This window comes from Centruroides vittatus, unplaced genomic scaffold, assembly GCF_030686945.1.
Source record: "Centruroides vittatus isolate TY-2023 unplaced genomic scaffold, ASM3068694v2 contig_7, whole genome shotgun sequence".
NCBI lineage: Eukaryota > Metazoa > Arthropoda > Arachnida > Scorpiones > Buthidae > Centruroides > Centruroides vittatus.
In genome coordinates this window covers 461,251-483,005 of record NW_027122442.1, presented here as the reverse complement: position 1 = coordinate 483,005, position 21,755 = coordinate 461,251, and the positions used below count along the sequence as shown (strand labels likewise).

The 21,755-nt window shown below is 26.1% G+C and overlaps 1 protein-coding gene across 2 annotated transcripts; it reads right to left on the bottom strand.

Annotated features, from left to right (window-relative positions):
* P58IPK (dnaJ homolog subfamily C member P58IPK) lies at window positions 1–21,594 on the bottom strand. Of its 2 annotated transcripts, none has more exons than XM_067276585.1 (11): window positions 21,362–21,594; window positions 8,446–8,556; window positions 8,019–8,143; window positions 5,716–5,790; window positions 5,498–5,641; window positions 5,240–5,421; window positions 2,529–2,754; window positions 2,333–2,453; window positions 1,450–1,582; window positions 1,182–1,330; window positions 1–901 (listed from the first exon to the last, which is right to left on the bottom strand). In XM_067276585.1, the coding sequence occupies exons 1-11, from the start codon at window positions 21,435–21,437 to the stop codon at window positions 762–764; spliced, it is 1,482 nt and encodes a 493-aa protein (XP_067132686.1). In that variant the 5' UTR covers window positions 21,438–21,594; the 3' UTR covers window positions 1–761. The 2 variants fall into 2 exon arrangements, with proteins under 2 accessions (XP_067132686.1, XP_067132687.1); XM_067276586.1 differs by lacking the exon at window positions 21,362–21,594 and adding an exon at window positions 21,137–21,158.
* Window positions 21,595–21,755: the final 161 nt, after the last annotated feature.

Genomic DNA, 21,755 nt, shown 5'->3' with positions numbered 1-21,755 from the left:
TTTGCATTCTTTGAAGAGTTTTTAATGAAAGTTCTTTATACATATGAATGAATGTGCACAGAACAATACACATTTATTTACAGAAAATACTATGTGTTTTTTTAAACGTGACAAATTGCTATCCAGATAATCATTTCAATTATATTCTAAAACATGATTAAGTTTCAAATTTCTTTCAAAAAGTATTTTCCTTTGTTTTAAACAAATGGCACAAACTAAATTATTAAATACAAAATTTATGTTTCCCAACTTAAATATGAGTGAATGTCAACAAAATGACATTTGGAATAAGCTGAGGTAACCAGAAATTGATTGCATATTAATGATCCTAGTCAATAAAACAATTTTTCCTTTCATGGTGTTGCTTGATCTCACGACTAGGAATTTCAGAATTTTTCATGGAGACAGAATTTATTTAACAAACTTACATCAATTTAGAATTAAATTAGAATTAAATTATTTCAATAAATAAAATATATTTTATATTAATACTTTTTCTATTGCTTATAATAATTGAATTATTAATAAATATTATTTTATTTATCAGTTAAAAACAGATAATAATAGAATGGAAAGCTTTCAATTCCCGTTGAGTAAGTGAAAGTTTGTTAAATAAAAAAACTAATCTCCTTTAATTAACCTGTATCAAGTCCAATTGTAGGCACTTCTTTGGGATGTGGCAAAGTTCAATTATCATAATTTTATGAAATTGTCCTTTTTAAAAAATGTCTCTGTTTTGTGTACATTTAAGCACTAAACACTCAACTGAAGTGAAATTTAAAAGTAAAAGGTCCTCCTCCATGTCCAAATGGGTTAAATCCTTGAAATGGGTTAAAACCTTGTCCTTGCTGAGATTCGGGATCAAGTGGATCTTCTCCATTATCAAATTTTTGCCTCTTTTCTAAATTCAAAATATAAACATACTGATTTGAAGTAACATTAAAAAATAGAGCTATAAATCTTTGATCATCTATCCGATCAAAAATTCATTGTTTATTTTCTTCCTACTTTTTAATATCTACAAAAGTTTATTATAAGCATGCATAACTTTTCAATGATATCAAAAATCATCATTAATAATTTTACATCTACAATTATGATTTTTAAATTCAAGTATTTATTTATAAGAATTATTTGCTTTAGATAAATAAAGGCATCTTTTTTATGATTATGTAATTTACCTGGATCAGTGAGGACCTCCTTTGCAGATGCAATATCAATAAACTTTTTCTCAGCAATTTTCTTTTCATCTCCCTCCTGAAAGTTGTCGGGATGCCATTTCTGAGCAAGTTTACGATATGCTTTCAGTATTTCTCTTTTACCAGCCGTCCTGTTATAAAATAAATTAGTCACGAAAATTTAAGAGAGAACCATTAATTAGATGTTTTAATTACATAAATGGAAATTTCAAGTAAACCACTCATATTAAATAATCTGAATAATATTTACCTTTTGACTCCCAATATTTTATAATAATCTCTTTTCTTTGATTGTTTTATTAATTTCTGAATTTTCTTTAAGCCGTCATGTGCTCTACGAGAATTTTCATCTATGTTCGCGGCTTTCTGGTAATCATGAAGAGCTATTAAAAGGAAAGAAAATTGTACAGTAGTAAATACATATTTTGTTGTATTCAATTTTTGGTTGCCTGACAAACAGTCATTTTAAATGACTGCTAAGTAATGAGAATGTTTTCAAAGGTTTATTTTCTTGTTAAAAAAAGCTTTTTGTGATGTTTACTCTGTTATATTTTATATAGCAGTTTTGTATGATTCCATTATATAAAAAGATACATTTTATAAAGCTAAAGAAATATTTTCATGAAATATTTATATAATGCAATTTCCAGAATCATCATATTGAGGAAAGTCTAATTTTTAGAATATTTCCAAATACAGTAAAATGATATAGTCTATTACTAAATATGCTAAAAAGCTAGTTTATCACTAAACTATTTCAGGAAAAGTTTTTATTTGTTAAATTAAAAGCTATCTGATAAAGAATTCAAAGTTTTCATAGAATTAATTTTATTACTACTAAAAATGTAGCTAATGGCACTGATCCTTAGTAATGTAAAACTTATTTTTATTGATTTTCAAATTTATTATTATATTTATACATAGACTAATTATTATTATAATATATACACTAATATTGTATCTTTTTACTTTAATGACAAACATTTTACTAAATATGTCATTTTGTTCAAATATATCCAGAGCTTAATGATTTTCTTTAAACATTTCATTATTTAAAATAATTACATTTATTTAGTAAGCTTGATTTTAAAAGTTTGAAAATTTATTTTGATTAACAGACAAAAATATCTTACCATCATCAAATAATTCTGAAGCAGTATAAGCCTCAGCACGATCACAAAGAACATTTACATCTTCACTGAATAATTTAAGTGCTTCTGTACATATATCAATAGCTTTATTAACTTGTCCTGCCTATAAAAATAATAATTTTATCTGCATTGATTTTTTTAAGGTGTTTAAGACATTTAATAACAAAAATATACTTACTTTATTATGACAATAACACAGTTTTGATTTAATAAAATGGACTAAACGTGGAACTTCTGATTCAGTCTTTAAAGCAGCATTTCCCTTTTCTACACATTCATCATATTTTCCTTCAGTAGAAAAGTCTTGTAAGGAACGTAATTGATTAGCTAATTTTTTTACTTTTTTATAATGACTAAAACATTCTTTATGATCAGGATCTAATTTCAAACATTCTCTAATTGAACTGAAATTTAAAAGTATTGAGTTTTTTTTATTTTTAAATATTATTGATATTTAAAAAAATTATTGTTGTTATATACTAGATTTCAAAAAGTGAAGAAATATAATACTTCATATGATTAGTAATTCAATTAAATAATACTTTACAGATTTAAAATAATTTATTAAAATTTAGCTAGTATCTTTTTCATGCATAAGAAAGATTCTGAAAATATTTTCAAATTTGCCAACAAACAGGATTATTTATTTCAAAAAATTGGAAATGTTGCAATAACAAGAAGCCCCACACAAAAATTGAAATCATCATTTTTTTATTCTTTTTATGAGTAGCTCTCACTAAACACTAATGAAGTAATATTTAAATTAACAAGAATCAAAATTTCATTTTCTGAAGATAAATATTTTTATTTGTTGGCTGAGATAAAAGATGTTTTATGAATGTTTGTAATTCGTTTTGCTTCAAACTACTCAAATAAGAATTTTTGAAGCTTTCAAAATCAAATATTGAAAATTTTTCAATTAAACACTAATTAATTTGTATATGAAAATGTTAAAATTATTGACATTATATTATAAATATTTTGTCTGTTCAATATTAGTTAATATTGAACTGACAAAACATATTTTAAGTATATTAAGTGCTTAAAAAAAGTTTGTTACAAAGTTGTGTTTTCTTCATCTAAATTTTAAAATATTTGTTTGGCTTATTTAAAACTATTAGTTATTTTTGCAACTTGTATTAAATTTACTCTACTCTTTATTCATACTTAAAAAGTGAATTGGATAACATCATTTATTCATGATATTTTAAGTACACTAAATTGAATTACATCATTTTCAAATTTTGCTGATGTTAGATCTGACACTCAAAGAATTATAAAGCATAAATTGATAATAAAATAAAGTCCTGATTAAAATTTTAAAAAATCAGTATAAGCAAAGAATAGAAAACAAATATTCTTGTAGATTGAGTCACATTCTAATGACTGAAACAAAACATTAATATAAATCAGATATATAAATGCTTAATAATGTTTATATTTAATATAATTATTATAATCTAAATACTTATACAATAATGTGTTGTTATAGAAAAATTAGTAAGTGCATTTTAAAAATATTTGAATGTTCAAAGAAAAAAAGAGAGAAATATTTCTTTGATTATATACCTAAAGTAGTAGGCTATATCTTGTAAGATTTGCAATTTCATTTCAGTGTTTACTAGACATTTCAAAATTATTAAGTAAGGAATCAAATAAAAAATTAATTGATAGCAACTAGACTACCTTGCTGCTTGATTTTTCTATCTAGCTATTACAAGAATCATTATCATAAATTAATATAAATATAACATTTTATTATCATGATGGCAATTAATATCTATTTGATCACTCAATAATTTAAAAAATGTAATAGTTGTTATAAAATAAATGCAAAATTGAACTAAATATTTTCTTTGTTTTTTCGGATGGATTCAAGTATCACTAATGCTGCTTAATTTTGCTTAAACACTCTATTGAAAAATAAAATTGAACTTGCAAAATTAATTTTAATGAATTCAGATGAAACTGTTAAAATGAATTTATATCTATTAAATTTTTTCATCTTTCATTAGAATTTTTGTTTACTGGTAATTTAAACATGGAAATCACTAATTTTTCACATAGAACTTGCTATTGGTGCTAGATTTTAAAATTTTGCACTAGTCAGCCATATTTGATTGATAATTTATTTTTTCACACAACATAAACAACAAATAACTATTAATGTAATAATTAGAAATATTTCATTAATATAATCATAATATAAAAAATTTTAAAAGTTTACTTTGATTTAAATAAGTAGTTTAAATTATTAGCAGTTAGGATGTAACTTGTTTATCATCTTTAAAATAAAACACTCATTTGAGTACTTTTATTCACTTTCCAATTCTGAAGTGGCAGTTTACAGATAACTTTTTTAAATAGTAAAATAATTGATTTATAAGGTAAGTAACATATAACAGTAAAATTAAAATTTTACAAAATTTTTGGAAATTGTTCAAATAAGCTAAATTTTAGTTTAATAAAATCAATAATAATAATTTTTTTTGATTACTTAAGAGAAATAAATCTTTAAATCATAGAATTCCATAATATAGAAACACTATTGTGCATTATATTGTATCAAGTTTATATATTTTGCTGTAATAAATATGAAAGATGTGATAATTTTACACACTAAATTTTTTTGGATACTAGAAGTAAAGATTTCTATTAAATTTGAAAACACAAAATTAGAATTCAACCTTTGACTATATAATAATCACTCCTGCACTGTATTGAGCCACATTGAGAATGTAGTGTATCAAGTTTACATGTATATGACAATTTGCTATATTAAATAGAAAGTTCTTAACAACAACTATTTTCAATATATTTAATTTCTTTTACAACAAAATTATTAATATTTACTTCTCAATTACTAAACTTAAGTTTATTTCTACTTACTTTAGAGATTCGTCTGCTTCACCTAATTGATAGTGTAAATTGCTTAATTTAAGGTATCCAGCAGTATTATCAGGACGTAACTTTGTTGTTGCTCTTAAATCTCCTATTGCATTCATTAAATCATCTACACTTTCATAACATTCAGCCCTCATTTCTCTTAATTTAATGTCCCATGGACAGTCCTATATTGAGTTATTTTTGAATTAAGAGAATTATAACTAAAATTCTTTGACAATATTATAAATGTTAAAAACTTACATGAATTAATTTGGTTAAAATATCAATTGCAGCTATATAATCTCTATCATGCATATACATGTATGCCAATTCTATGCTATGTTTTAATGGCTCAATTAATGAGTAAACTCTTTGAGCTTCTTCATTCATAGGATCAATCCTAAGCTATAAAGGAAGACATCTAATTAAAATAATGTAAAATAATAATAAATACATATAATTAATAAATCTGAACTTACAACCCATTCAAAATCTATATGGGCTTCATCTAAATATCCTTGTTTTAAAAGCACATTTCCTCTTTGTAATCTTGCCTGAAAATATATTAAATATATTTACTATAATTTTGCATTATTCCATTAAAAACTATTTATCAATGTCTTATTAAAAATCTGTTTAAAAACAATTTATAAATGAAACTTGACAAATTTAAAATCTCTCTGAAACCAGTTTTAATTAGATAAAAGTTATATTCAATTAACTTAAATATATAGATTTTTAAACAAATTTCTTAAATTAACTCATTTCTTCTTTTTTTATTTTATAAATTCTATATTTTACTTATTTTGTTTCATTTCAAAATACAAAAATTTTATTTATCTGTTCTTTATATCAAAGTTACTATGAACTGCAACTTTAATAATATAAATTCATCATAAACAGTAAAGAAATTCTTTTAAGAATTCAATTCTCACCAAGCATTATTAAGTAATAAATGAACTGTAGGATTCTGTAAAAGTGTTATACTCACTATTCTATTCATGTCAAAGAAAACGTCTCCTTTTTTTAAACTCTTGTTCATGTTAATATTTGTTATATAATTCAATATATTAGTGATGATTAACATCAATTTATTATAATTTGTTCATAACAGGGTGATGCATAGAATTTTTAAAAGGGTAGTGTTAAAAAAACTACATTTTTTCATACTGTAGAGTTTATTAATTTTTACAATATAAGTATAGTAATACAATATAATAGACTAAGTAGGAACCAAATTCGTATAAAATACATAATTAATATAAAAATACTAATATAACTATTTTTTTCATTTAATTTTTTAATTCTTCCCAAATGAAGAGTTAAATCCCCATGTCCACAAGCTTGATTCTTGGTACATCATAAAATGCATTTTGCTAATTTTGAAGAATGAATAAATGAAAAAATTACCAACTATGAAATAATTTCTATTTTTAAATAACTATGCATCAATTTGATTCAATAAATCACATAACATTATGTTATTAAAAAATATGTATTCAATTTTTTCTTGCAGGAAAAAAAAAACCTACTTTCTTATTTTGTGGTGGAGATGAAATCAATTTTTTGATATAGATATGCAATAAATTTAAACTATATTACATGTAGAGCTAGCTAACTATAGTATTAGGGTTATAACATTATTAATATTTAGTTCATTTTTTAACATACATCAATTATGGTCTATACATTTTAAATTTTGTTAATTTTATTAATATACAGTAGAGACTTGTTAATCAGAACCCCGGTAATCGGAATCGCCGGTAATCGGAACGGTTTTCAGTCGGACTGTGTCGTGCTGAATCGAACGTTTTTGATACTAAATTTACTTCTAAAGTATAATTTTCATGTTTTTATATTCTTCAATATATTTATTTTGTTTGTACAAAATGCAGAAATAATTTTTAACGATACGATAGCCTCGATTATTATTATAAAAATTTTCATTAGGCTTAAAATCGACGAAAATTTAACACGAAGCGACACGCAACGGAGAAAAATTCAACATGAAGCAACAAGCAACGGAGGAAAATTTTGAACATCGGACAGGTTAATATAATTATTCGTACATAATCAGTAATCGGAACAAATCACTAATCTAAACAACCCCAGTCCCCAATTGATTCCAATTTTCGGTTCTCTACTGTATTAATAATTGTATATTTTGGTAATGTCTTCTATATCCCTTTTGACTGTACTATTTAGTTTTTCTGTAAGATGTCTGCTTTTACTCAATGAACAAGTGAGTGAGTGAATAAATCAGTAAATGAGTGAGGGCAGTGTTTTTTAATACACATATATTAATGATTTGATATTGAAAATATTATCATATAACAAATTTAATTAATTATACAAATGACTTAAAAAGTGTACAGTGCCTTTAAACCTCTATACCTGACTGCATCATCACAAGTATCCAGACAAGAGTTTTACAAGGTATTAAAGGATCCTTTAAATTATACTGTTGTTTCACAGGAAATTTTCCACTTATGATATTGCAAAATCCCTTATTACCATCATTATTACACTTACATTAATAAAGTTTCTTTTGATTTCAATGCCTCTTCCTTGATACATTATATTTTTTTGTCAATAATGAATGTTATATAAAGAAATTTATGGTTTATTGAGTAAGTGTTATTTTTTTAATATCATCTTCAACTTGAATAAATTCAAAAATTTAAACAGATTACTTGATTATTTAAAATACAATCTTATTTACCAATAATTTCTTTATTAGTTTTCAAAAAATAATAAAACTCCAGTAATGATTTCTACTTACTGCTAAGAAATCTGGTTTCAATTCAACAACTTTATTTAAATCTTCTAAAGCAGATTTGGATTTTCCTAATGCAAGATATACAGTTGCCCGTTTAAAATAAGTTAAATAATTTAATGGGTCTCCCTCTGTAAAATAAATATCATTAAATTATTATAAATTTTAAAATATAATTCAATTATTAATTTTTGCTATAAAATATAATTTAATACACTATGGAATTTTATATCATTAATGTAGCTGCAAAGTTTTGAAACTGATAAACCTAATTTTTGGTCAGCTGTTTTTGTTTACTGTAAATGTATAATCTTTACAAATTATATTAGAAGCAGATAAATATCTTTAAGTACTATTCTTATCATCAAGTATGAATAGGTATTTTATACAATTAGAAATGAGTGGTAAAATTTATTCATTAACACTTTCTTACCTACTGCTGCATGATAATGAGACAATGCATCACTATATTGTCCTCGTGCTAAGAGCTGTCTTCCAAGTTCTAAATGGGCTTCAATTTCAGCTGGAGATGTAGACTCAATACCTAAAGATAAAAAAAAATAATATTTTTCATTAGTTTATAATATGAATTCTATCAAATAATTTTAAATTAAATTTTAAAATGTAGAGATTGAAATATTAAAAATCTATCATTATTACTTTATGCCATAAAGAGTGCATTGTTTAAAAACTCATATTTTAGAAGACTGAGATCTTAAATCTATTGAAGAGAAATAGTCACTTGCTATTCAATTCAATGCATTTAAATATGAAAAAATGTTATGTTATTTATAAAACCTATAAGAAATTAAATTCTATTATAATTAGAATCATAAATTTTATGTTTATATTAAAGATATAGTATTATTTTAAAATTCTAATAAAATAACAATTTTTAAATTTTATTTAATTAATTAGTTGAAATAAATTTAACTGCTGACAAAGGAGGTTATAAATATATCTATTGTAGAGAATATTTTAAAAAATTTAACTGAGATCATTTTCTAATTTAGATAGTAATGGAGTATAGACCATATATTTGAATGTCATTTTATGAAGAGACTATTTAAACGGAAGTTTTTTTTCTTAACAATATTGCACATAGATTAAAAATATTACAAATAAAACTTTTGGTATTTTAAGAAAATTTTGCTTTATACTTTAAACTATATATATCTTGGCAAAAGCCCAATGAAGTTAGCATATAACCTATTAGAGAAGCTTAAATTAAAAAGGAATATTTTGAAAACATAAAAGTATTAATTTCAAAATATTTTGTATGTTTCTGTGAACCATTTTATAATTACCCATATTAAATCTGCATGTTTACAAATTTGCATATAAATACAAAAAGGACACATTTAATTTTGGGTCTAAAAATTTTTTTTGGAATCTTTAACAGTTAGTTATTCTATTTTATATTTTAATTTAAATTTATTTTAAAGATAAAACAGTCTTTTCATTTATTAAAATTCTTTGTTGATAAATTATATATATTACTACATAAACTAAGGGCTTTTAAGTTATTCATAATAAAAAGTTCATAATTCATTAATTCCCAGCACTGTCCCCATTTTTTCTGACAGAAAAACATTCATGATAATTGTAAGCTAAGTATTTTGTATACAAAGAATAGATAACATCTTCGTTTATTAAAATTTATGTAATACCTTACGAATTATGTCATAATGAATTCATATTTAATTTTGTATTTAATTTATGTATTTAATTTTGCCAATCATGTAAAATATTTTTCATTTATACATGTTCTAAATGTTTAAAAAGGCTGAATGATTAAGTTTTAATTAGCAGAAATAAATATAATCTCTTTTATAAATGTAATAACAGTAAGCAAAAATATATTTGGAAATCGTTATGTTAGACATGTGCATTGGTGTGGGTAGCCAGTATTGGCAAATTAAATTTGGAAAACAAAATTATAAAAATCAAAAATCTGTATAAAATAATATGAATAATTCAATCAAAATAAATTTCTATTATTATACATATTACAAATTCTTACAGTAAATGAAAAACAAATATTAAAAAGGAAGGAGAATTGCTAAAGAAGTAATATTGAAAATGAAGAGCAACATTCGAAGGAAAGAGTATTAGAATATAAATATAATTTTAAATTCAGATAACTCTTTAGTTAAAGAAATATTACATTTAATAGTGAATAAACATTCAGGAATTTTTTCCTCGACTTAAGATTCTCTCTCTATTTTTTAAATCTGTTGTGCATTCTTATCTGCATCATTATATTATTTGTGTTGTTCTCATCAATGAAAATGAAGGAAAGATTTGATCGTTTTAATTTTGTTAAATCTGTTCAATTTAGTAATACTAGAAAATCTGAAGATGAGAAAAGACACTTGAAAATATTTATCTGCTATTAATACATCCATCAAAACAAATCAAATATGCATAAAAAGAAGAATTTTCAAAACAGCCTCTAAATATTTTCTGGTTTATCTAGTCCTAAATCCTTTTTAAAGCAAAGTTAAACGATACAAAAATGAATACATCAAACATTATACTATACTGCATTGAGTTATTTTTTTCACATCTTAGGTACAGTACATGGATGATATATATATATATATATATAAAAAATTTGAGTTGATACAAACAGTAATAGAAGTCCTCCAGAGAAAAACACAAATATTAAATTCATAAACATATCCAAAATCTGCCACAACAGGATTGAATTCTTTTTTTAGCAGATCCCTCAAATAAAGACAGAGATCTTACTGAAAATCTTCCATTACAAAGAATACAGAACTGCAAGGATTCTAAAAAAAAAATACATAAAAGCAATAATCTATTAGACAAACAATATACCACTAAACCTTCATACAAATACATAGCATAATATATAAAATATATAACAGATACTTAAGCAGTCATGAACTCAAACTCCATAGGAGCCTTGACTAAATGATCTTAATCAAAAAATTGACAAAACTGTACCAAATTACTGGCTAGATCAGGAATGCATAGACTGAAGATTTCATGATAATTTTTCATCTAATTTTATGAGTATAATAACAGATGACAACAGAGTGAACTGTATCTTCAAACAAGATGACTCAAACTGATCATCATAATAATGTTTATTCAACATATTAACATGCTGAAGAAAAGGTTTGTAACTTACACATAAATAGAAGTACAATATAATGTATAATCAGTTGTGGTTCCTAAGAAAACTCCCTTAATTTCTGAGGGGGGAGGAGTGCCAACATAGATCTCATCAAAATGAAAGATTATGTCTCTTTTAAGACTGTCAATCACCTAGATTATCCCAGGATAACTTATTCCAATTCCAAAACTACTTCTAGAACTCACAACAAACTACTTCAAACAACCTTTAATCTGCAGTTAAAGGTTGTTTGAAGTAGTTTGTTGTTTAAAGTGACTATTTACATTTTATTTTCCTTTTTATACAGATTCAACATGTCTAACATTCAATCTTGACAATTGCAATAGAAGATCAGTTATAATTATAAATTACGAAGTATTTAGAATACTATTAAGAAAGAACACAGAGGCAAACATAGAGAACATTACATCATGCCTAAAACGATACAGCATGTACTGGTAATATTTGAATGAAAGCTGTAGCACATGTTTACTTTCAATCAGTATGTTAAAGATTTCTGCATAAACTCAAATATATATGAACATTTTTTAAAGATAACACCCACAAAATGTATTATGATAGAGCTATAGTTGTAGATAAAATAATCCATTATAGTCAAAATATATTCACTGACAAAATAAAATCACATCATAGATATATCTATTCTAAAAATCCATAATACATAAAGCACACTGATTAAATCAATATGTAATACCTAAAAATTTTTATAATAATAATAATAATACAAATATATTCATGAATTAAGAATAAATAATAATTTGAATACACTCAAACCTGTTTTTGTGTGGTCTATTTTTGTGCGATTTGTTTTGTGTGATTTTTTGTGTGCGGTATATGAATTTCAATCAAATTGGTATACTGCACAAAAATAATTGCACAAAACACATTGCACGTATAAAAAATTGCACAAAAAAAGACCGCACAAAAACAGGTTTGAGTGTAGTCTACTTTGAATGAAGTATATTGCATTATTATATATTTTTCTCAGATTTATTTATGATTGTTTATATAATATCTAGAATATATTTTGAACTGCAGTTGTTAGATCCTGCAAATTACATCAATGAGTAAAAACAATATTATTTTATTCATATGAAATAATGAAGAATAGAAAAGCTCCAGGGCCAGATGAGTTACCAGATAAAATTCTGAAACTTATTGAAGACAACACAATAAAAATATTGGTGAACTTATTCAATGCCATGTACAGATCTGGAAAATTGCCAAGTGAATGGTTGACATCAACTTTCATATGGATATGTAAAAGAATAATACTAAAGAATGCAGCAATCATTGAACTACAGTTGAGTGTTGTTTATTCGAAAGCTGATCAACCGAAACGTCAGTTAACCGAAAGTGTTCCAGTCGCAAATTTAAATTTTCACTAGTGCTGTGGCACTGCAATCTTTGGCAATGTCTTGAGCTACTCCAATATTTTTTTGTTGGTGTGTGTGTTTTAGCTGCCAGCACTGGCACTTTTGTGTGCTGTTTTTCTGAAGACTGTATGTCGAGACATGTTTCATGCTGAATTGAAATCTGTTTCCATCGGGACATTAATTTTGGATCTGTGAATTTTATACTTGTAACAGATTGTACTAAAGTTGTTGTACCATTTGCAATGGAGACTAAACGTAAACACGTTGTTCTCGGTGTTTCCGACAAACTTACAATAATAGATCAGTTGAAGTGTAGTGCTAGTGGATCAAGCTTAGCTTGAAAATATGGAGTTGGAAATGCCACAATATCGGACATTAAAAAGAACAGTGAAACCATTAAAAAACTTACATTAGGCTTAATATTGATGAAACTTCAACGAGAAGTGACACACAATGGAAAAAAATTTCAACATGGGATAAGTTAACATATTCTTTTGTACATAATTGGTTATCCAAAAAATAAATTATCCGAATATCCCCAGTCTCCAATTGATTTGGATAAACGACACTCTACTGTATTAGTTTAATGTCCTAAACATTAAAAATTTTTTTAAAAATCATACATAATAGAATTTATTGAAGACTAGAAATGGATATTAGTAATATAGAACTGAGTTTCAAAAGGGGTATGGGAAAAAAGGAAGCACTAACATCCTTTAATGTACAATTCAGCAATGTTTGAATGCTAACCAAGATATATATGACTGCTTTGTAGATTATAAAGCCTTTGATAGAGTGAAACATATTATTCTATTAGGAATTCTAAAAAAACAAGAACCTAGACTACAGAGATATAAAAATTATCTCTAGTGTATACTACAGTCAACAAGTAATAGGGAATGAAACTTTAAACAGTATTAATATTAAAAGGGGAGTGTTAAAATTGAACAAATAAAAAGAAAGCAACTCAAGGATGACTTCATCAGAAGCTAGTATATGGCTGCATTTCTTTATGTAGCGAAATGACATCACAAGCAGTGTTGGCCAACTAGAAACGAGTTCCAGTGTGTTCGCTGTAAAGTGCTGCATAAAGAAACGCAGTCTATGTCAACTTTCTGACCTGAGTGTGCTTTCCGAGAGTAGGTAGTAACAACTTTCCCATGACTTTTAGTCACCTCTAAGGTATTTACTGCTTTGAATATGACAAGGAATAGCCAATTCCAGTCAATCATTGCCTGTTCTTTCAACTGTTCAGTTAGTGTGTTTGTGCGCCTTTATTGGATTAGTGCTCTTCTGTGCATTCAGATTCCTTGTCATCCCTCTACTTGCTGCTTCTCTCACGAACTGCTAACTAAAAGACTACATTCTGAAGATCCTCAGCAGGGATTCTAGTTCCAATTTGTGAGATACCAAAAATTTGTAATCTCTCTCTCTGAAAATTGCAAATACCCTGTGTAATAAGCTGTAGCAACTTTCATGCTGTCTAATAAATGTTTAAGTGTAGTAAATTGTGTTAAGTAAATCAATTTCAACTGAATCTCAATCTTTCCTACCCCATCCTCTTACCCCCAGTCTCACATACAAAAACCGCATTATTGCCAACCAAAAATGCTCAAAACTTGTGTAGTAGGCGTAACCTACTTGGTATCAGAAGGAAAGACTGACATAAAATTTCAGAATGGTGTCAGAATTAACACACACCATTGTTGCAAAAACCTTACAGGAGGCAAGGTTGTATTTTATCACCCATACTTTTCAATGCCTACTCTGAAGAAACAATTAAAAAGGGCCATAAAAGATGAAACAGTTGGCATAAAAGTAAATGGAACAATCATCAATAACATAAGATATGCAGATGACACAGACTGCTGGCTCTTAATGATCTTTAGTGATTGCTAGACAGAACAGTGGGGTATAGTGAGGAATATGGTCCTATTTTGAATATAAAGAAAACAAAGCTTATGAAAGTCACTAAGGACATCAGCAGTAACAATAATGAAGCTTTACAGTTAAAAGATAAATAAGTTAAGAAAGTACAAAGATAAGTCTATTTGGATATTGTGATCAATGTAAACAATGTACAGAAGAAATAAAAGTGAGGATAGAAAAAGCAAGAACTAATTTTCTCAAAATGAAAAAAGTATTTTGCAGTAAAGATTAAAAGTTAAAATAAAAAGATACACTTCATAAGGTGCTATATATTCAGTATACACCTGTACAGAATGGAAGCCTGGACATTAAAGGAGGTCAACTTAAAGAAACCTGACACTTGAACTATTGATATACAGAATATTGAAAATACCATAAACAGATAAAATTACCAATATGGAGGTACTAAAATGAATGAAAATGAAATGAAAAATAAAGAAATAACATTGAACATTAAAAGACAAAAACTTCAATACCTGGCCACATCATAAGAGATGAGAAGTACAATTTGCTGCAAGTGATTATTCAAGGAAAAAATAAAAGGTAGAAGAAGTAGAGGAAAGAGAAAAATATCATGGCTGAGTAACTTGAAACAATAGTGACTGTAGTTCCAGCCAACTTTTCAGAGCAGAGTGTCAAAAGAGAAGATAGCTATGATGATTGCCAACCTTCCAAATGGAGAGGGCACTCGAAGAAGATACAAAATAATAAAAACACATTCTCATGGAACAATTTGAAATTTTTTTAAACATGAGCCAAAACATAATATTTAAAATATTTTCAAAATTGATTTTGATATTTTAAAAAGTTATATATTAATATTATACAATCAAATCCATATGAAACTATAGTTTGTCATAGACTTTTCTGAATATAACAACTTTGTCAGAAAAATAGTATGTTTCTTCCATGCTTGAAAAAATGTTTATTAAAAATTGAATTTATGTTAAGTTTAAATGAAAATCAGATGAACACTGATTAGTTTCTACTAATGAATAAATTCATTCAACTGAGTCTTAGATGATAATTTTTTAAAATAATTTTTATAATTCAAATTTTCACTTACAGTGTAAATAAATTAAAACAAAGGTTGCATCAATCTAATGTTTATAATTCTGTAAAAATGAATCAGTTTATTATATTAAAAAAAATTAAACTTTTTGAAGCAAACTGATAAAATAACTGGGGGAATGAAATTTTAATTTGTATATTACATGAATGATTTATCATTGTTCTCATTTAGTCAAACATACTAATAATTGTACAAATAAAAAAGTTTTTACACACATATCTATACAATATATATAATATAAAATTAATAAGTTAATTAATAAAATGGTTATCTATATTTGGAAACCAATTTGACAGTATGATGAAAGTTATCTGCCAATTTTAACTTGAATTGTGAATTCAAACAGCTTTTACTTGTCTACAGAGTAATCAAGAGTGTCTTTTGAAAGCATGTAAAATTCTTTTCAGACAGCAGTTATATTTATGTCATAGCACTTTCCCTAAACACCAAAGAAACAAGTTAAGAAAAGTACTATGGCAGATAAAGTGTTTAGGCAAAAATGATATGAAGACTTGAAATGATAGTTTCAAGTTTTGCCTTTATTTTTCCCTCCTTCACTTTCTATACGTCAGTTCATGCTTTGATATTATCAGACACTGCTACTGTAATTTAAACCTTGAAATCTGACAAGTTTTCAATAATACTTCCCATTTCTACATAACTATGAGATAACCGTTTAGAAGCTAACTGTTGATCTTTTTCCTATTTTAATTTTCTACAATTGATAGAAACTGAAAGATTGCCTCTCAAATCTGTGTCAATGGACATTATCAACATTGCAATTTCTTTTTATATACTGTAATATTTTCAAGATTATTTTAGTATTTACTATTACTACATACATTTATAGGATTCTCAACAAAAATGAATTTTTCAAGGCCTATTTTAATGAGCAGTTAGTCTTATTGATGATTAAGATGCAAGACTCAATAAATGCTAGTAGGCTAATTACATATTTTTAAAACAACAGCTTTAATGTGACAATATAATGTTTTGTTTAGTTTACAGATACAACAGCATTACTTTCTGTTATTATGCTAATAAAAATCCAAATCACAATAAAATGATCATATTTAATTTATCATTTTTTACAATTATTATTTTGATTTGTTTGTTTCATTTTTTAAACTCTATACTGAGGATTCTAATATTGGATATAATAGATTCTGATTCTAACTCAATCCATAAAAATACTCAGAAATTTAAAAATAAATTCAAAATATTTAAAATCTATCTTGTTTTATATACATTTGATCAGATCTAATTGACACATATTGCAGACAAATTCAACTCTTAGCAAGTACCAGATTTTTTCAGTGTCTACTTTTGTTTGGAAGCTACTCAAACCCTTTGAAATCAATATCAAAATATCTAGTGTCTTATGTGATCCAGCAGCGTAAGTAAAGGAAATGTTTCACCATCTACTTTTCTCTTGCTGGTGATTGCAAAATCAGTGATTCTACTAAACTTTTAGATATTCCTATGACAAAAAATAGGGTAATTTTATCTTCTTTTTATATATACAGTAGAATCAAGTTATTGCAATTACTTTGGGATTTGTCTATGCTACTGATAATATTAATGGAACTAAATAAATAAGACTACAATTAGTGGAAATTGTGGTTTTATTGATTAATATTAAAAAGGATGTTAAAACAACAAGCAAATATTTATTGTGACTTCATCACAATGTCGAGCTGCAATTTTAAATTTATTTCATTTAAAATATATGCTCTTCACCTCAAATTAGTAATGGCTTGCCCCTGTACATCATACTTTTCCTATTAGAATAGTCATTCCAGTCATCTAACTCCTTTCAGGGGAAAATTTTGAATTGAAATAACATGACTTCCAGTTTGCATCAGAAGTTCATATATAGTTAATTGGGGCCTCCTGCCACTATGATTTCCATATTTTGAATTAGAAATCTGGTCTTGTCTTTCACCTATCTAACTGTTCTCAATATAAAGGGAAGACAGCCAAACAACAGTGGGAATTTATAGATCTACAATGTTTTCAAATTGCAGCCCAATTAAACAATGTATAACTTCAAAAGCATTTGAAAAATATTCAACATTGAATGAAAACTGATCATGTACAAAGATGAAAATTATATTTTGTAATATTTTCTGGAATCTTAAATAGAAGTAACTTTAACTCAGGATCTTGCACATGAATGAGATTAGAATGTGTTGTTTCCAAAAAATTATATATCATTACTGTTTAAGTAAATGTCCTATCAAGGAGTATAACTTCCTGAACAGATCTTCAAAAAACTTTTTTTTTAACAGAGTAAAAAACCTAACCATCAATTAATTGTTAAATCTTTTCTGTATGATTTCAGCAGGGTTCTAAAATCAGAGTTATATAGTTGGAGTCTGAAGCAAATTCATTGCTAGAGAAGTTGGAGTTTGTGAAAATGGATTAACTCTGACTCTCCTATTTCATAATCTTTCTTTGCATATCACTGATTCCTGTTGATTTTCTTTTCAGAAATTTATATTCAAATACATTCTGTGTTACCTAAATCTAAATTTTATTATCAAAAGATTCATATGAAGCAGCTAAGAAGTGTCAAATTCTTTTAAATCTAGTGTTTTTGAATACATTATTACAACCACAGATGGAAAACATTTTGTGTCAGTGTGTGGATGATGATGAAGGTGATAGTGAAATAATAATGAAAAACTAAAAAAGATAAGTACTTTCAGTTTTGATAGGAAAACCTGATAATTCACTTAAAAAATGCTTAAAATGATGATTCACTTGGTAGCAATGAAATGCCATTCTGCTTATACTTTTATTCAAGATGCTGTAGATCAGGGGTCAGCAAACTTCTTTTACGGCGGGCAACATAACTGAGAATGGTGAGCATGGGCTGCATAACTATTTTGTTCAATACAGCATACTGAATACACAGAAAATAAAGACAACAAATATATTTATTTACCAATACACAAACATGATCACTGCAGCAAGCCCTTAATCACTTTTCTTAGAAACTTCATTGCAGGTACTGGTACTTATACAAAAAGTGCTTTGATATCCAGTCAGAAAAAAAAATTGCAGAATTTTTTATTTCATTGATTTTCCTAAATATTATATAAATGTCAGATGCAAAAATCAGATTGAACAAATTTTGGCAATTTTACTTACTATGTAGAAAAAATTAAAAATAAGTGTAAGTTCATCTACAATCTATTTATTGATATGATATTTCCATATAAATAATTATATTTTAGTTCATTTGTGGCAGTGCGGCAGTGGGCAGGACAAACTGACCTTGCAGGCCGCATAGTTTGGTGACCCCTGCTGTAGATTAAATTAAGTAACAGACCACAAAACTTGATTTTATAAACCCTTTTATGCAAATGTTTTCATGTGCCATTGGTTCTCATCCTATGTTTTGTCTTATGCATTCATATAATATAATAAAGTTGCAAGTTCTTTTCTTGACAGTTGTTTTCCAAATGTGTTAAAATTTAATTTTGCTTCAAATTTACTAAATTATTAATGCCAATAGTAGATAATGTCATGTATTGTTGCATTCCAAATTTCAGATATTAACCTCATTTGCCATATTCAGAGATTTTAGCACTATTACTAACATTACAATTAGTATTCTGCAATGTTATATTGATACAGAATTAGTTGAGAAAATACTAAGCAAATATGATATCCATACATTTTATTTTCAATACATTTAGTGTTATTGCAAACACTCAAATTATTAAATGTTTATCCTTTTTTAAATTAAAACCTGAATTTGGGTATTGTTAACTGATAACAATTAACTATTTACATCAAATTGATCTGATGAAACCTTGCTGAACCTTGTAACAGAAAAGTGAAAGCAGCTATTTTTAAATTTTCATAAGAAATTCTAGAAATCCTTGATGTTAAAACAATAAAAAAAATTATTCATTCAATAAAAATGCTAGAATTTCTTGCTTGAAATGCAATGAAGTTTTACATGAAACTGCAAATCTAGAATGACATTTTTTCATAACAAATAATTAAGAATGTTCAATAGAATAATCTAATCTCTACTATTATTTTACAAATATTGAACAAAGTATCAAATTATTTAAAACTTTGTTTAATTAAAATACAAAAAATTTTGTACTAAAACTAGATGGTATTATCATAATTTAAATGTAATTTTGATATTGTGTATAATAATAAAGTTGGTTATTTTAATATATAATTTGATGATTTACATTCGTCATTGTCGTATATATAATTTTAACATATGTCAGTAATAGATGTACGTTTATTTAATAAAAATTCAGCATATTTAATCTAAAAATAAAAATAAAATTATTACATATAATGACTATTAGAACAATTTAAAAGTGATCTATTATAATATAATCATTGAAAATGTGGTATTTTCAAAAAATTTATCTTCGTAATACATGAAGATGTCATATAGTAATTTATAACTTTTAGTTATATAGTAACTAAAAGTAATGAGATTAATTTTGTAGTTTGTAAGGTGGCAATGTTGGAATGAAACAAATTGCATCAATTTGTCAGTCTCTTAGTTTAAGTTAAATTTAAAAACATTGTGCAATTTTTGCTAAACAAGTAATTACAAAGGCATTGCAATATATTTTAAAAGTATTACAAGACATTTATTTTCATATGTTGGTTTTTAAAACAAAATTAAAAGTAATGACAACATACATCATCACAGTAGTTGAACAAGTCTAAAGTGAAGACAATGTTCATGTGCTTTTTTTAGTCATCAAGAAATTATTCATTAAGCATTTGAACATCAGGGACAAACTGGTAACAAATATTGCTAAAAAGAATTTTTCATCAGATTACAACAAAGATTTTTGCATATAAAATCAAAACATTCATGACAATGTGCAGTCACATACTGCAGTTTCATTCATCTAGTTTTTAATACAAGAAGGCAGTTTTCTCCTCTCCAACACTTTTATCATATTGAACTAATGTCCTAAATTTAACTTGAAAATCATAAGACAAAATTTCAATTGAGATAATTCAGAATCTACTCTTAACTGTTGAACTACCGGCTTAATCGAAGAGTTGAACAGCCAAACTAGCCATACAAGTGAAATTTTCAATAAAAATTTTTTACTTCAAAAGGGAGCTACGACTCTTCATCCTATCACACTTCGGCCATAAGATTACCAACTGATGACAAAATAAATTTACCCAGTTCTACAATGTAAACAAGTTTATTTTGCAGAAAACGTTAGCTATCAGCACACAACACAAACAACAGAGTATAATCGTGCCGACTCGACCGTTCTCGCAAGAGAACGAACGAATAACCCATTTTGTTTTTTTGCATCCAAACTTTGACCTTCACTTTAGCAACAGGTCGTGTGGGTTAAGTCACACGCCGACCGAACTAGTTATTCAGCAGTCACAGAGAACTCGGCTTTAATAGTAAAAAGTATAAATACTTTTTGTTGCGTGCAATATCGTTAAAACCGTAATTATCATCGACATTTTGAACGGCACATTTATCCGACTGAAAGGTCTGCCGCAGAATAATCGGAGCAATTCGAAAGTATCGCTCTCGTCGATAACCGATACTTACGTTTCATCATAAGAAGTGATTTAATATTTTTCTGAACACATGATACAACATTAAAAGTCTATAAATGAAATGAAATCATTGAAATAAACTTAATATGAAATAACAAAACTCATTTATAAATATTCATAAGATTATAACTAAATTATTATAACAATTTGATAAATCAAAAGAATCATATGAAGAATATTTAACAATGAAAATAGATAAATTAAATGATTCATTTACCTTCAAACTGATAATCAAAAGTACATAGGAAGACCCAAAACGAAGAAAATACTCTATAAATAGATGTTTTTGGCATAGCTCGATTTAAAAATGAAATTCACTTAAAGTTCTAATCGACAGAAAATCAACTTTAATCATACATAAACCCGATTCTATTTGTATAATGTGTAAAATAGTAATTCGCGTTTCAGCTGTCGGCTGCTTTTCAATCGTGTTGGATTCAGATTGGTCCGTTCTGAAAATTTAAAAAAACGCTTTACAACATTTCTTAAATCTATTAAATTATTAATAATACATTAATAAATACGTTTATAATAAAAATATAAATTTTCTCGAATACGTACGAAATATTTATTTTGTAATTTTTTTAAATTATAAGGAATGATAAAATGTC

Bases quoted from the DNA above. Each gene is read 5' to 3' on its own strand.
- P58IPK (XM_067276585.1), bottom strand. From the start codon at position 21,437: ATGCCAAAAACATCTATTTATAGAGTATTTTCTTCGTTTTGGGTCTTC. The intron at 5,642-5,715 runs GTAAGTTCAGAT...CTTCCTTTATAG, and splicing joins ATATAGATTTTGAATGGGTT to CTTAGGATTGATCCTATGAA. The intron at 1,331-1,449 runs GTAAATATTATT...ATTTTATAACAG, and splicing joins AAAATATTGGGAGTCAAAAG to GACGGCTGGTAAAAGAGAAA.